General features: G+C 36.0%; 2 protein-coding genes across 2 annotated transcripts in view; both read left to right on the plus strand.

Moving 5' to 3' along the window:
* The window catches only part of NPHP1 (nephrocystin 1), a 48,070-nt gene extending 46,710 nt beyond the window's left edge, over nucleotides 1-1,360 (plus strand). The window contains exon 20 of the mRNA XM_081326277.1: nucleotides 856-1,360. Within this exon, the coding sequence (XP_081182403.1) occupies nucleotides 856-1,134 (279 nt within the window). The 3' untranslated portion in view covers nucleotides 1,135-1,360. The remainder of the gene's footprint in view (nucleotides 1-855) is intronic.
* Nucleotides 1,361-4,962: 3,602 nt separating this feature from the next.
* MALL (mal, T cell differentiation protein like) lies at nucleotides 4,963-15,381 on the plus strand. The gene is made up of 4 exons (XM_081315218.1): nucleotides 4,963-5,104; nucleotides 12,682-12,849; nucleotides 13,040-13,177; nucleotides 14,926-15,381. Exons 1-4 carry the CDS (start codon nucleotides 4,994-4,996, stop codon nucleotides 14,986-14,988), a joined length of 480 nt encoding a protein of 159 aa, XP_081171344.1. The 5' UTR covers nucleotides 4,963-4,993; the 3' UTR covers nucleotides 14,989-15,381.
* Nucleotides 15,382-15,674: the final 293 nt, after the last annotated feature.

The raw sequence follows: 15,674 nt of genomic DNA on the forward strand, positions 1-15,674 counted from the left end.
TCTGGTTCCAACTGTGGTTATAAGTCAAGGACCATTTGAATTTATTTTAGCAATCAAGAGTTGAATAATATCCAACAGTAGAATGTACCAATTCTAAGTATAATGTTCCAAGTAAATTTAGTATTCTCCTTCTATTGAGTTTCCCACTGTTGCATCTCTGTAACAATGTTCAAGTTTTTCATATTGTCCTTGTTTAGATTCTGAATCATGTTTTTTTTTTGTTATTGCGTTATTCTAAGATGAACAGCCATACAAATCTTTTAGATAAATAAATAAGAAAGTGGAGCTCAAACCCTTCAGCGGGCAATTCTTTCTTCCATCTGGTTAATGACCAAGGAGATTGCTTAACGACTGCAGTCCAGAATGCCAGGATTGCTGTTGTTGAGCAAAACAATCCTGTGGGAGTCTCGCTTAACGGCCATTTCTCTCAATGACCAAGATTTCAGTCTCAGTTGTGGTCATCAAGCAAGGACTACCTGTAAAAACTTTCAGTCTAAACAGGTTATTGTCTTTCGGCTGAACATCTTCCTTAGTAAATTCATCTTCATGAAAATAAACGTTTAATAATGGTGCAAGTAGAAGAAAGCCTGATCTTACTCTTTTGCTGTATTTATCTCATATATTCAGTAGATTACTTAACATTGCCTATCCTATTACAGAATTTTTATTCTGTTGATATTAGTTCAGATATATCCATGCAGCCCATTTGGAAGACCTGCTCTTCTATAAGGGTTATAGAACTATATAAGACATGATCTGTTCTGAAATCCATATTAAATAGCTGTCATGATGATGTAGTCTGAAATTTGGGAATAATACATTTTAAGTATTCTGCTTCCTCTTCCTCCTAATTAGAGAGACCGGGATTTTCTGAAATCAATGTTTGTCTTGGTTTACCATGACACCGTCTATCCGCTTCTTCAGTCTGTGTCACTCCCAGAGTATAAGTGGGCAGAAGAAGAATCTGAAGGCACTCGTTGGCGAATAATAGCTGAATTCCTGAAGAAAAATCGAGAAAGAGGCAGCAGTCTATCTTCTCTGCTATCGTTGGAAAGCCCTCACAAAGCTTTTGATGTCATGGAAACTGCATATGATTTTTTAGGAGAGGCTAGAAAAAATAGTCCTCTAATATGAAAGACATTTGTGGCTATTCATCTACCAATTGCCAAGCCAACCTGAACTAATTAAATAGAATTGATAATGTGTTCCAAAATGTATTTTTATCATTTGGCTAAAATGTTTATACCAAGTTCATAAACGCAAGGTATTGATAAACTTTTTAAAAATTTAACTATCATGTTGGTTATTGATTTGTATATTTATGAAGGAAGTAAATGCATACTAAAGATATTTTATCATGTTTTTGTCTTCATGGAGTTATTTTCCTATTTCATTTATATTTATTTACATTAAGCAAATTTAATTTGATAAATGTTGGTATCTACTACAAATACTGAATGTGAGACAAATTATACAGATAGTTCTAATTTAATGACTGCCTCATATAGCGACCAGTTACAGTGGAAATGAAAAAGTAACTTTGTGGCCAATTCTTGTATTTATGACAGTGTGTATGTGTGTGTGTATGTATATGCATATGTATATGTATACACACATACACACACACACACACACATAGAGTGTTTCACATAACTACTACTTTGTTTAATGACCAATTTGCCATCCTAATTGCCTTTTGCTTGGTAGGAGGGAAGTAACTTGACAGATCTGTGTTGCTATGTTAGTACTTTAGTGGGGCTTATCAACATATTTTCCTTTTTCAGTGTTGCCAGGTATTTTATCGCTCCAGAATGATAAGCAAAGATACTGGTGTAGTTTTTTGAGAAGGAAATGAGACTGGTTTGTAGAAAGTCTCCCAAATAGTGCTAAATTCAACTTTACCCAAAAGGAATTTCCCTGTGTAGAGGGCTTTCTTCTTGTTTTTGCCTGAAGACTTAAAAGCAGTCTGAAAGCCGTGTCACAGAATTTGAAAGACCCAATGGAGTACATCTGAAAGCACATTTTCATTATCTACTTATCAATTACTTATTTCAGAAACTCACCATTGGATTTTGTCCTGATCTCTAGGTACACATCTCACTGAAATAAATAACAATTGCCTTAATTTGCATAAAGATCCCAAAACAGAAATATAGCTGTAGAGAAGAAACTGGTTTAACAAGGCTAGCTAGAACTAGTCATGTTTTTGGATGTGTTCCCAATCAATTAACAGCAAGACAATGGAATCTGTTCAACCAAACATGTCAGTGCTGCCCTTAAAATGGTTAAAAAATAGGTTAAGTTAATAGACTTAAATTCCTTGCCTCAAACTCCAAAATTAAAATATGTATATAATTAAACATACTTTAGGCTAAGCACCTTGCTGTGTACTTATCTTCATCTCAGATCAGGAACATATAGAAAATGAGTAGGTAGGTTTATACGGTAGTCCTCAACACTACAGTATTTCTTGGAGGTGCGTGGTTTTCCCCTATATGGGTGTGTTTGTATGATGTATAATTTCTAATTAACACAAAACATGTATTCTGGATATATCTATGTATAGATTTACAGCAGCTTGCAAAACTGTTAGCAAAGTAGATTTATAGAGTGTTTACATCTGATGAATATAAATGAAGGACCTCTGCTCATTTTATTTCAGATTTTTATATCAGGTGGGGAACCTTGGCTCTTTTATGACTTGTGGATTTCAGCTTGTGGGCTTGAAGTCCACAAGTCATAAAAGAGCCAAGACTCCCCACCCCTGGTTTATACTATTCTCAAAAATATAGAAGAAGGTTACACAAACTAATGTGCCCCAGCCAATAAATAAAACCTCACAGCCATCCTTGTTTAAAGCACAAACGTTCATAGTTAAAATGATGAGAATAATTCAGTATGTAGTTACTAGACTTTCTCTATGAACTATCATAGTTTAATGAAAAGTTTAATGAAAAGAAGGACTAAGGATGACAAGATAGCAGTGTTCCAATATTTCAGGGGTTGCCACAAAGAAGAGGGAGTCATGCTATTCTCCAAAGGATCTGAAGGCAGAACAAGAAGCAACAGATGGAAACTAATCAAGGAGAGAAGCAACCTAGAGCTAAGGAGAAATTTCCTGACTGTTAGAACAATTAATTGGGAACAATTTGCCTCCAGATGGTCCAACAGTGGAAGTTTTTAAAAAGATTGGGACAACCATTTCTCTGAAATGGTGTAGGGTTTCCTGCCTGAGCATGGGGTTGGACTAGAAGATTTCCAACGTTCCCCCCCCAACTCTGTTATTCTATCCCAAGGAGAAAATGCTCAAAAAATGAAAGAATGTGCTGAAACAAAGTCATGTAAACTGTTTAACCTCTTGGCACAGGATTCTATTTCAATTGCATTGGAATTAAAAACAAGCTTTTGAATAGCAATATGAAGACAGTAACTAAGGGGAAAAACAACAAGTCCCCATTACAAAAGTACTATGGTTCAATAACCAATTCAGTGATCATTTACCTACCCTTTGGGAAAGATTGTACAAGTGAAATTGTATGTTTCATGGTTCTTATACAATGCATTCCTGTGCCCACTGGGTGGCATCTTGTTATTTTGCATTAATTGAAGGATTGGCAAAGGATGCTCAAATGTAGTAGAAATTAATTTCCCTGTTACCTCCTGCTCCCCATTAAAAAGAAAGGCCATGTAAGACCCAAAGACAAATTACATTCTTTAGAAAAGTGAATAAATGAGTTCAAGGCTAGCACTGAGAGTTCCTGAAGCAATATGATTGTTGCTCAAAAACATGTATAACGCCATGTATTGATTGCAGAACAAAACAACAAAGCAGGCATTAATTCCACAAGCAGATTTTAGGTTCTTCCTCTCTGTGCCTCTGTTAAACTATTGCTACCCCTCCTTGTTGGCTTCTCCTAGCAGTATGCTCACTCGTAAAGCAGCTTTTAAGCAGCAAAACCTTCCAAAATAAGCAGTTAAAAGTAACTTGAGTTTTTAATCCTTTCTGCTGTAGGAGTGGTCACGTAGCTTCACTAATTCAGAGGTTTAAGATCTCAAGACACAGGCAAGAAAATAGTTCAATTTTATTCAGCTCTAGATAAATTACGCTTGTATGCTGTGTATAGTACTGAGTACTGTACTTCAAAGGGATGTGGAGAAGTTGAAGGAAGTCAGAAGAGATATAGGATGAGATGAGGACTTGCAAGCATATTCTGTGAGCTAAGCATATTTAGGGTGCAGAACGTAAGTCTAAGGGACAACAAAAAAGCTGTTCTCTTTTGAAGCGTGGGACATTAGTGGGCAGAAATCGAGGAAAATTGAGCTCAATATTCGGAGTAACTTCCTAAAATTAAAAACACAACTTGCTCCATTGGAGATTTTGAAACAGAGGTTCAGCTGGATAGTCATTTATTGGGGATGACTTACCAAATTTCTCCATTTAGGCTGGACTAGAATAATGTTTCTCAATCTTGCAAACTGCTGGTTGGGGAATTCTGGGAGTTGAAGTCCACACATCTTAAAGGTGCCAAGACTGAGAGACACCGGACTAGAGGATATTTAAGATTTCTTGCATTATTCTTAGAGGTGGATTTGTTGATTCAGAATGCAGATAGATAGCAAGAAACTTTCCAGTGGCAATGCTTCAGAATGGAACCAAAGGGGAACTCGATCCTCAAAAAAGAACACTTTTAGAAAGAGTCAGAATCTGTAGGTTCATCTCCTTCTACTACCAAAGGATATTTAATCACATACAAATATATCCACCAGGATACTTGACCTCTGATCTCTTATGGATGAGCTGCCTTAGTCTTGGTGTGGTATGAAATTCTTCCACAATGACTACATCTACCTGCCAGGCTGGAACTGATTTCACCTTTGACGTCCACATGGGTGTGCCACTGGATACTATTTTAAGCTTCACATGCCAACAGTTCTGCTGCAGAAGTAATTGTGGATAGCAGATCGTAACAAGAGCTACACAGAGACAATAGAAATGGATTCCAAATCTTCAAGACCAACGCCTGGATGCCCAGCACCTGAAGACATTCCTTCAGGACTGGCCATTTTAAAAACAATACCATATGCCTTAGTCTTGCCAGAACTGGTAAGTCAACTAATTTAATATTGTTGTATTTTTTAAAATATCTATCTCCAATTTAAAATGGAACAGTTTTGCACACTATGTAGTGTCACTATAAGTACACAAATAGTGTACAAATTCATAGTGATGATTCCTGATACTAGCTACTTATATGATATATGCAGATTTATGCACATATGTTTTATGCTAATTATGCTCATAGTTAATGAATGGTTTATTTGAAGATTGGTAAACTTTCCATATTTCATTTTATGGTTCAAGATTTGCATATTTTTATCAGCTATGCATCAAAGCACATGCCCTATATCTTCTTCCCATTGCTCTTAAAATGTGCACTTTAAGGAGCTAAAGCATCTATCCACAGTTAGCATACAGCGCAAAGTTGTAGCTTTGTTAGAAGAGAGCTGTGTTAGTCCTTGACTTACAACCACAATGGAGACCAGAATTTCTGTTGCTAAGCAAGGCATGTATTAAGTGAGTTGAACCTGATTTTCTGACCTCTTTGTCATAGTGTTAAGTGAATCATGCAGTTGATAAACAAATAAAACTTTCTCCATGAACTTTGCTTGTTGGAAGTTAGCTGGGAATGTCATAAATGGTGATCATAAGGCTCCAGGATGTTGCAACCATCATAAATACATGTTGGCTGCCAAGCACCCAAATTTTGATCACTTGACTATAGAGAAGCAGTGATTGTCATAAGTGTGAGGACTTATCGATATGAGGACATAAGTACAAATGTATAAACTTCTTTGTCTATTCATATATGTAAAACATATAATACCCTAACCATGAAGCTGATCATATGATAGCAGTTTGGATGTATATTAAGACTGACTCTTTGTTCCTAATTTTCAGAAAACTATAGCTAGAAACTATGTCAGCAATGGAATGGTTAGCTTGGAGATATTAATATTTCATTACAGTATTCAGTCTGGTTTACAAGGGTTTGGGGAATCTTTCTTCCACCCTCCCTAATTATTCTCCGATTATTCAACTAGGCTGCTGTGAGGTTGAGTAAGATGTTGTGCTCATACAGGACTTGCTCTCTGAAGATATGGGTCAATATTTTCAAACAGTGAATTGTGAAGATATTCACAATTAATACCGTAATCCAAAAAGGATTGATGTACAGGCTAGTTGTAGCTAGGCATGTGATTCCTTGGATAAAGGTTGATTCAACTAAAAGTGCTTCAGAAGGGAGAAACAGCAGAGCTGATTAATTCAGGAACAGAAGGAAGGTCCATGTAGCAACTTAGAAAATTCATTAATTCATTAAGGAATTCAAGAGTTCATTAAACCCGCCACCCCATCCCCAAAGAATAGCATATCTAAAGAAGAGAGATGGAAGCATTTTCACTTTCAGTCTAGTTCATTAAACAGGATTCCCCAGGCTTTGTACAGGGCTGTTTGTAGGGGAGAATAAAAGGGGAAGAGAGAGGAATAGGACTTTCTGCCCTTTCACCCATTCCTACTCCTAATAAGTCTCTAGATTTGAGTCACAAAAAATAATTATGTCAGTCTCATTGAGGTTTGGGTTACAAAAGATACAGAACTATTTTCTCTTGAGGATTCAGCTGGTATCTTGGATTTTATATATCCAGCGGGGTGGGGGGGTGGGGAACCCTAATAGAATGTCCTCGTTTAAATGCAGTTGAATTCAGATTAAGTTGACAGTCTTGGAGATTCCCTATGGTTACATCCATCTGTGGAACTTGGCATTCAGGAATTTGTCCTATCTTTAAAAAAATAGCAGATCAAAGTAACTGTCATCATTACATGGTGCGATAATGAAATTCACTGGGAAGTAGCAGCAGTGCAGTTTGTATTATACTTCACTTTGAGGCCTTTCAGGAAGTTATATTCAAGAGTTATAAAACATGGCAGAGGGATTCTTTTCTTTATGTTAATTGCATTCTCATTGTATGAGGAATGGATTTTAAATCAACTGGAGTTGTGTGTGTGTGTGTGCATGGGTGCTCGTGTATTTTTTATTTATATGAAAACTATTCAGCAAAGATTGTGTAAATAGTAAAGAAGATTACCTTGATGCAGTCGCGGTTGCCAAGGCAACCACTGGTAAAATATATTTTAAGTCCAAGCTACCCAGATAACATTTGGAAGCAGCACAGACAGATACCTCCCTAATCCACTGAAGTATAAAAGTGGGAAGGGTACATTAAAACCAGACTTGAAGATTCTGTTATCATGGCGAATCTTAATAGAAACAGTTTTAGCCTTCTTGTGGAGTTGTTTTTTTTTGTCTGGTCTACCTTGTGGGGCTGATGGCTTATAATAAAAATGAAGCAAGCAAGAAAACAAAAGCATGTTAGTTAATGCCTTCTTTGCAAAATTGTTCCAGAAACCATTACTCAATGTGGGCAATGCATCTTCAAGTCCATGGTGGCACAGAAGAACCAATGATTATAGTAACGGTGGTTGTGCTCAGGCATAAAAAATGGGCAGCTCAGTGGAAGAGGGTTTCTGTTTTCCATTATCATTTTCACAAGTGACACAATAATTGACAGTGTTCATGAGAAAGCAACATGAAAGTTTGGTGAATTGCTAGAAATGACAAACTTATGGGAAGAGGTCAATTTAAAATTTATAATTCTGTGTGATACATATATTTTAAATTAATATTTAGTTCTTTGAGTGTTGGGCAAGGAAGGCTATTCATGAAGAATATCATGACAAAAACTAAATATAAAGTGAAATATGACTGCTTAGGTGAGAATCAAAGTTAGGATGAAATGCAGGAACATGCCTTTTGATTTTTGATACCCTAAATCTTTTTTATTTGTTCCTGTCCCTTAAAATATTCAAGCAGATCTGGGTCCCAGTTGTTTCTTTCCTTTTTTGTGTGTGTGGCAGAAGCAACTTAGACAATGTCACTAGAGCAGCCATATTCTGCAATCAAAACTAGCTTCAGCTCATAAAATCACATTTTTTTCTTAATTGTATTTTTATCCTACCTTTCTTCTAGGAGCTCAAAGCTACAAATGCTAATATATTATAACAACTCTGTGAAGTAAAATTGACTTTAGAAAAACGACTCATACAAAATGTAATACTGTAGCTCAGCATTTCCCAACCTTAGGAAATTGAAGATGCGTGGACTTCAACTCCCAGAATTCTGGGAGTTGAAGTCCACGCATCTTCAAGTTCCTAAGGTTGGAAAACGCTGCTGTAGCTAAGCATAGACTTGAACCTGCATCTGACTGGTTCAGTTTAGAATGTAGTTATGTACAGCATGGTGTTCGCATATGTGAATTTTGCACCAGCTATTATTTTTTGAGAATTTGTAGAAACTACAATTATAGTTGGAAAGAACCTACAGTTTAGAAACAAAATAACATTGACAGATAACACTATGGCTTTTGAAATACGGTAATATGTGGAGGTTTCATTTTGAATGCTTTTAATTTTCATCGCGTATTCCTACACTTTCCACCTTGAAGAACCTGTCTGATAATTTCTCAGCAAGTGGGAGCATTAGCTTTCCTGGCAGTGATCCTTGCTCACTGGCATTCAGTGGGTGTGTGCTGGTTGGTGGGTAATAAAGAGTTTAACATCTTCAGATCAAGTTTTTGTTTTTGTTTTTTTTTCTTTCTTGGAAATGAAGTGGGAGTGCTGGGTACTTCTGGATACACCATTACAAAGTATGCTGAAGTAGGTATACAAGAACCTGACAGACAAAGAGAATTGCAGGGCAATCATATTCTTTGGAATTAATGACTCTTAAAGTTCACAAACTGTTCATGCTGAAATATTTTCACAAACGATATATCCTTCAAATGTAATCACAGTTGTTTTTCCTTGTCTGTTTCATAATCTTTTCCCTGAATAATGACTAGTTTTATACATACAATATTTCAGGAAGTCCTATTTAAGTATCTCTGTTTGATTCTAAATTGACATTTTGTGCAAAACAGATAAGAATCAGATATCAGATCACTGCTCCTATTCAGCACAGAATTTTGCTTACATTGACTTCTTCAAGATTTTGAGCGAGTTGTTTCTTGTTATACCTACAGATGCCAGAGACAAGTCTTGGGATATTATCAATACCAAGAATTTGCTTTATTAGGATCTAGTATTAGGGAGATAACCACATTTGCTTTTAATCCATTATTAATATATCTTGGAATTGGAGAAGATTGGATAAAATGGTGGCCATATCTATTTATGTCCTGTTCTACAATCAGTTTAGATTGTCACATATTGCTATAACTCTTGGAGAAGACTTCTCAGGGTTAATCTTTATCCTACACTTTCTCTCCCTCTCTATCCAATGAATAGCAACATGCTTCTTAGTATTTGTTGCCGGAAATAACAAAGAAGATGTTAATCTGTCCTATTTCCCATGGGAATGTTGGACTAGAAAAAGAATGTTGGACTAGGCAGGGTTCTGGTCTGGTTGATCATGACTGCAATTGGCTATTATTTTAATGTGGATTTGTTGAAAAGGCTTATTTTTTTTAATTCCATTTATATCCCACCCTTCTCCGAAGACTCAGGGTGGCTTACAAGCTTATTGATGACACATAGGGAAAATAGGCAGTCAATATCACTCATGGGTGGCATCCACCAAAACAAATGTAACACTGAACCTGGCTAGGTTTGTGGTACAGGTGCCTATGTAACACAATCCTTTGCATGAGAGCTTAGAAACATGTGTCTTTAGCAGGGAACAATAGGTAGGTGCATCTGCAACATAACTTGATGCATGTTTACCTAGAGCTTGCACACAAAGGCAAGTATGCAGGCAACTGTTGTCTGGAAAGATAGGATTGCAATCTTAAGCCAGCCAGAGGTCTAGTATAAGCAAAATGATGTCATAGGATCAATTGCACTGACACAATGATGCATATGATGACATTTGTCCACCCTTCCCTTTGAGGACAATCACAATCAAGATGAGTGAGAAATGGATAAGGATGAAGAAGGCTGTTTGTGAGACAGGAATTCAAATTTATGTTGATCCTAATATAATATTATACTTTTAAAAATGTATGTTGATTATTTAGATCACAATTCTAAAAGGAGAAGCCTTGCTGAATACAATAAATATGCACAAAACTGAACTATAAATGTACTATTATTCCGCTGCTCAGAATATGGTGACAGATGGTAGGGATGAGGATGAGGGATTTTGTTGTTTAAAGTGCTAAGATCAACCTTTGTTTAGCACAATTATTTATATACTTGCAAGGCTGCTTAATTCTCTATGGAATAAGTAATTTTAAGTATTTATAATTATCCACATTGTTTTTTTAATAAAAGATTTGTAATGTCTGAACATTTTTAGAAAAAAATAGACTAAAGTATATTACCATGTTAAGCAAGTTTTAATACATTTTTGACACACATTTTTTTTCATAAATTGTCCTGCTGTTCATAATCAAGGAGATATATCAAATCAAACATTTTGTCCATTAGTCATGGAGCTAACCTTCTACCGAATTCACAAAGAACAAATGTGATTGGAATTGTAACTGCCAACTTCATATTCTAATCATATATTCTATACTCTGCCAATACACACCTTTGCTGTTGAGTTAGTGTAGAACCTTGCAAGTTCTGGTTTCTACGTTCCAGTGTCAAGATAAGATAAATAATATTAAGTAATCAGATGGTTAATTGAATTCCTGAACATGAATGTGAAAGGGAGTGGTTTGACCTTGGATGAGTAATTGTATCTACATTAATTGATTGCAACCTGCCCTGGAACATAGCTTTAAAATAAACCTGTAAACCTATGAGAAAAAAAATGATCTACTCTTTTTCAACTACAAAATACTATTCCATGTCAAATTCTATTCATATTTTACTGCTTCAAATAGAACAGCAAATAGCTGTTATTGCATAAGGGCTAGTTAGCTATAGTGGTTAAATTACTGGGCTAGAAAGTGGGAGACCCTGAATTCTAGTTCGGCCTTGGCCATGAAAAGTCACAGCTGGGTGACTTTGGGGCAGTCACATTAACTCTCAGTCCAATTCTCCTCAGAGGGTTGTTTTTGTGGGGAAAACAGAAGGAAGTTGTGTTGGATATGTTCACTCCCTTAAGTTATTTGTAAAAATAATAAAGGTGGGATATAAATCAATAATAGACTAAAAATATCAAGCTATCAAATAAATAAATAAATGACCTAATTCCTTCCACCTGCTATTTTCAAAAATGCTCTGGTGGCAGCAGCAGCAGCAGCAAAAACCATATTAGAGTAGATAACTTGTCATTTACTGATTTTTCAAAATACTTCAATAATAAGACTGACCCTCTTTTGAAATTGCTTTGGCAGATAACGTAGCAGTGATACGTTATCATTGATAAAACCTTGCAATGAAGAATAACTATAGTCCAGTTTGGTCACCAGCTATTAGCTATAGGGTGAATTCCTCAGAATTTCATTTAGGGAACTTTGAATGCAATTGACAAAAATTTACTTTTCACTTTTCTTCAGATTTTGGTTTTATTTCACATTTTAATTTCTAAAGCAGAGTGGTGAATTGATACGTAACACCATAATTGGTGTTTCAAGGGAATATGTATCCATTTATGTCATTTGTGCAAATGATGACTCAGTGATGCAAGTGACATAAATTACTTCATTTACTTAAAATTGGATTTAATAGACATTAACTGACAACCCCTTTCCCCCAATTGTTATCTTCAGGTTTTATTTTTTTAACAACAGTTTTCTTAATGAATTACCTTGGTTTGTACCATATGATGTTCAGGATGGAAATATTGAATATAATTGTTTAAAATATTAGTATTTCTCCTTAGGATTCAACATACATTCTTATAATATAAACACTCTATTGCCATTCTCTAGTTCATTTTTCTCTCTCTCATGCATTTGTTTACATTTTGTTCTTGATTTAACTTTTTTAAAAAGTTTTTGCTCTGTCATTTTTTTTTGTTCAAAGAAAAAATAAAGAAAGAGGTGAGGGACTGGTTCTCTTTTGTGCCCTCTTTGAAAAAAAATATTGGTGGTTTGTCTACTTCATATTAACCACAAAATATGCATATGTTATTTATCCAACAGAAATATTTTTAATATGGATTAATATTTTTAATTTGGACTAACATCCTGCTGATGTTGCATATTATCATAACAGCATGTTACAAAGATATTTACAATTCATTATTTAAATAATATAAATACTTATTTTTGCTGAGGGTCATTCATTATATAGCCAATATAATCCTGGACAAGGAAGAGCTAGAACTGGTTTCAGACACATTCAGTTTTTAGAGCCTGAGATACATTGCAATGGTCCAGCAATGATTGGTGCAGAATTCTTTTCCAACTTAGTTTCAGGTGGACATTTTGTGCATCTCTGTGTTGCTGTCAGTGTGTTTACTGTGCTGTTTTAAGATAGATCATTTTATATGATGGCATTATTTGTACTTTAGCCTTCTGCTCCAGAGTTGCATTTTAATTAAATGTATAAATCAACCAATCAACCAAATAAATAAATACAGGCATACATCAGAGACTAAACCAATGGAAATGAAATGGAAAAAAGTTTAGTGATAATCATTTATATTTCAACTTTTTTCACCCTGACAGATCTTTGGTTGCTGGGTTTGGATCCTTGTAGCAGCTACCACTGTGTATTTCCCTTTGCTGCAAGGATGGGTCATGTATGTCTCGGTCAGCTCCTTTGTCATTTCCTTCCTGCTCCTCCTGAGTTACCTGTTTGGCTTCCATAAAAACTATGAATCCTGGAAAATTCTGGTAAGTGGCAACAACTCCTGCAGCTTAAAAAGATTTGAAGTGGGTATCTCAGATGGTGAATGGGCTGCTTACCAGGATGACTTTCATCTGTACTTAATGGACAATTCTGCATAATGACATATACAGGTTGAAGAATTCCACATTTCCTTCTTGTTGGTTTTTTTTTACATCTACTTCTTTCTTCTTTTAGGATAGTCTTTACCATGGAGCCACAGGCATTTTTTACCTGAGCGCTGCTGTGTTGCAGGCAAATGCAACAATCCGTTCAGAGACTGAAGTGCCAACAGTACATATCCCTCGCTACTATCAGCTCAATGTTGCAGCCACGGTAAGAATCTCACATCACCTGAGCATCATCTATCTGTTCTGTTCGAAACCTCCCATTTCAGTGTTTGCTGGTGACATTTTATTGCTGGAACCACAATGAAAATAGCAGGGGAGCCCCTGCTAGGCTCAACATTTCAAAAAGTGTTCCTTTACCCCCTCAAATGCTTCATCTGTTTCCCATCATAATACTCTTTCCCTTAAATACATGCTTTGCTGTTTTTATGAAGAAAGTACTAAGTCTTAAGTCCAGTCACTCTAAGGAAGCTCTTAACAGCTGTAACTCAAAGGTCACAAGCTAGATAATTGTTCTGAATTGTTGTTTGCATTAAATCAGTGCTTTTTGAACCTGGTAAATTACCCAGCACTGGGTAAAAAGTGGTTTTTCTTTGGGAAACAACACACAAATCCATTACTCATCACAACAGGGACATTTCAATTGACTTAAAGATTGCCATGTGTACCAAAAATATTTATAAATCTCCCAAAGTATTCCAGTAAGATGAAAGTTGATGAAATTTCCAATGGAAATTTGTTGAAATGACATAAAGATTAAATTTAATGGTATTATTTTTATATTACATGTACATGTACATGTACATCCATCCTTCTTTCTTTCTTTCTTTCTTTCTTTCTTTCTTTCTTTCTTTCTTTCTTTCTTTCTTTCTTTCTTTCTTTCTTCTCATCTGTTTTTGTTGATTTTTAAAACATTTTTGTTATACTGTGAACCCCACTATCAGGTGGCACCTAATTTGAGTAAATTAAATTAAACTACATTACAAATTTGTAAATTTAATTTTGCTCTGGCTGCAGCTGTTATCCTTTGAAATACAGCCCCCCCCATCAAAGGCCAAATGTGACTCTTCATGGCTCAAGTATGAACAAAGCCCTGTTGTAAAGCAGTATTAACTTTCACGTAGGACATGGCCTGCTTTGGGTCAAGCATGTCTATCCCTACCTATTTAATACTGGATTTATAAGGAAGAACACTTTTGTATGGAAGAAGCCTTCCTTTTCCTTCGGCACAGGGTTGTAGCTAAACAAGACATGAAAATACAGAGCTAGAGTTGATAAAATATATTGACTTGCCAATTGTTCTACAAGTTCTCCAATTAATAAATAAAGTAATTAATTCAGGATGTGGATGAGTGTAAACTGTGAAAGGGACTTGAAAACTAAACTACTCCATCAGACTGTAGGCGTTTAACTCAACAAGGAGCCTAAGTGCTGGGGAAGACAAAGCCCTGAGCATCAGAGAAGCATTGCTGGCGTAAGATGTTTTGTTCATCCCACACGTTCGTGTTGGTTAATGGTAAATTTAATCTGCTTCCGAGGCCAAACAGCTATACAAAGAAACTCATGGTTCATTAGGAAGGCCTGCTCTTTGTCACCTGGATTTGTGGGGGGGTTTTGGGGGTGGGGGTGGGGGGGAAGGACTACAGCTCCCATGTCATTATAAAAATAGAAGTTGCATGCTAACACCTTTTAGAGGCCAGGAGCCTGGAAAGTTAAAAACTATGTGACAAAACTCGTTTCTACTGTGTTCTGTCAGATTTTCTTCACCTTCATTTTATCCTTCAAGAACCCAGCAAGCTGGGTAGCTGGAAGAGAAACAGGTGTAAGGTTAGTTTTTGACTCATTTTGAAACTGAATTTGAAACTGAATTTAAAGCTATTCCTAGTCTGATATGCTAACTTGCTTTGGGAATAGGGAAATTATAGGTGGTAACGTTGCCATTTTTTCCTTTTTCAGTTCTTTGCCTTTATCACTACACTGCTGTATATTTTGCATGCCTTCAGCAACTATTACCACTGAAATGACATGAGCTGGAGTTTGTATACCCAGACAAACAGTTAACATTTAAGAAGATAATTCAGTTGCAATTGAATTCACTCATCAGCTGGGACCATCGCACACATGTTTGTTAAAACCTGTATTTTAGCATGCTACTGAGTTCTGTATGTAAAACTACTCCAATTACTGTAATGTGATTCCTGATTTTTCATGCCTGTAATTATCCCAAATCATTATTTTTTCCTCCTCAGATCAAAGTCTCCAGAAATAATGTACATAAAACAGGGGGGATTTTTGAACTTTCTGTCTTCAGTGAACTATCTTCACATTTCCTCTTCTGTGAAGGAATTATTGTTGGTTTGCTATGGAATCTGGCACTTAGCCAAAGATTCTGGGTCATATTCTGAGGTCAGTTTCTCCTTGACACGAACCATAAATGAAATAGTGTATAGGAGTGTTTCTCAACATTGGCAGCTTGGAGATGTGTGGACTTCAACTGGCTGAGGAATTCTGGAAGTTGAAGTCCACACAATCTTCAAACTGCCAAGACTGAGAAACACTGCTGTATAGTATATATCAGGGGTAGGCAACCTTGGCTCTTTTATGACTCTTGGACTTCAACTCCCAGAATTCCTGAGCCAGCTATGCTGCATTACTCAGTGTGTGTACCTTAAAATCCATCATCCAATCTCTTGCAAGTCATAGGA

The sequence above is a fragment of the Vipera berus genome, assembly GCF_964194415.1.
Source record: "Vipera berus genome assembly, chromosome: 1".
In the NCBI taxonomy this organism is placed as follows: domain Eukaryota; kingdom Metazoa; phylum Chordata; class Lepidosauria; order Squamata; family Viperidae; genus Vipera; species Vipera berus.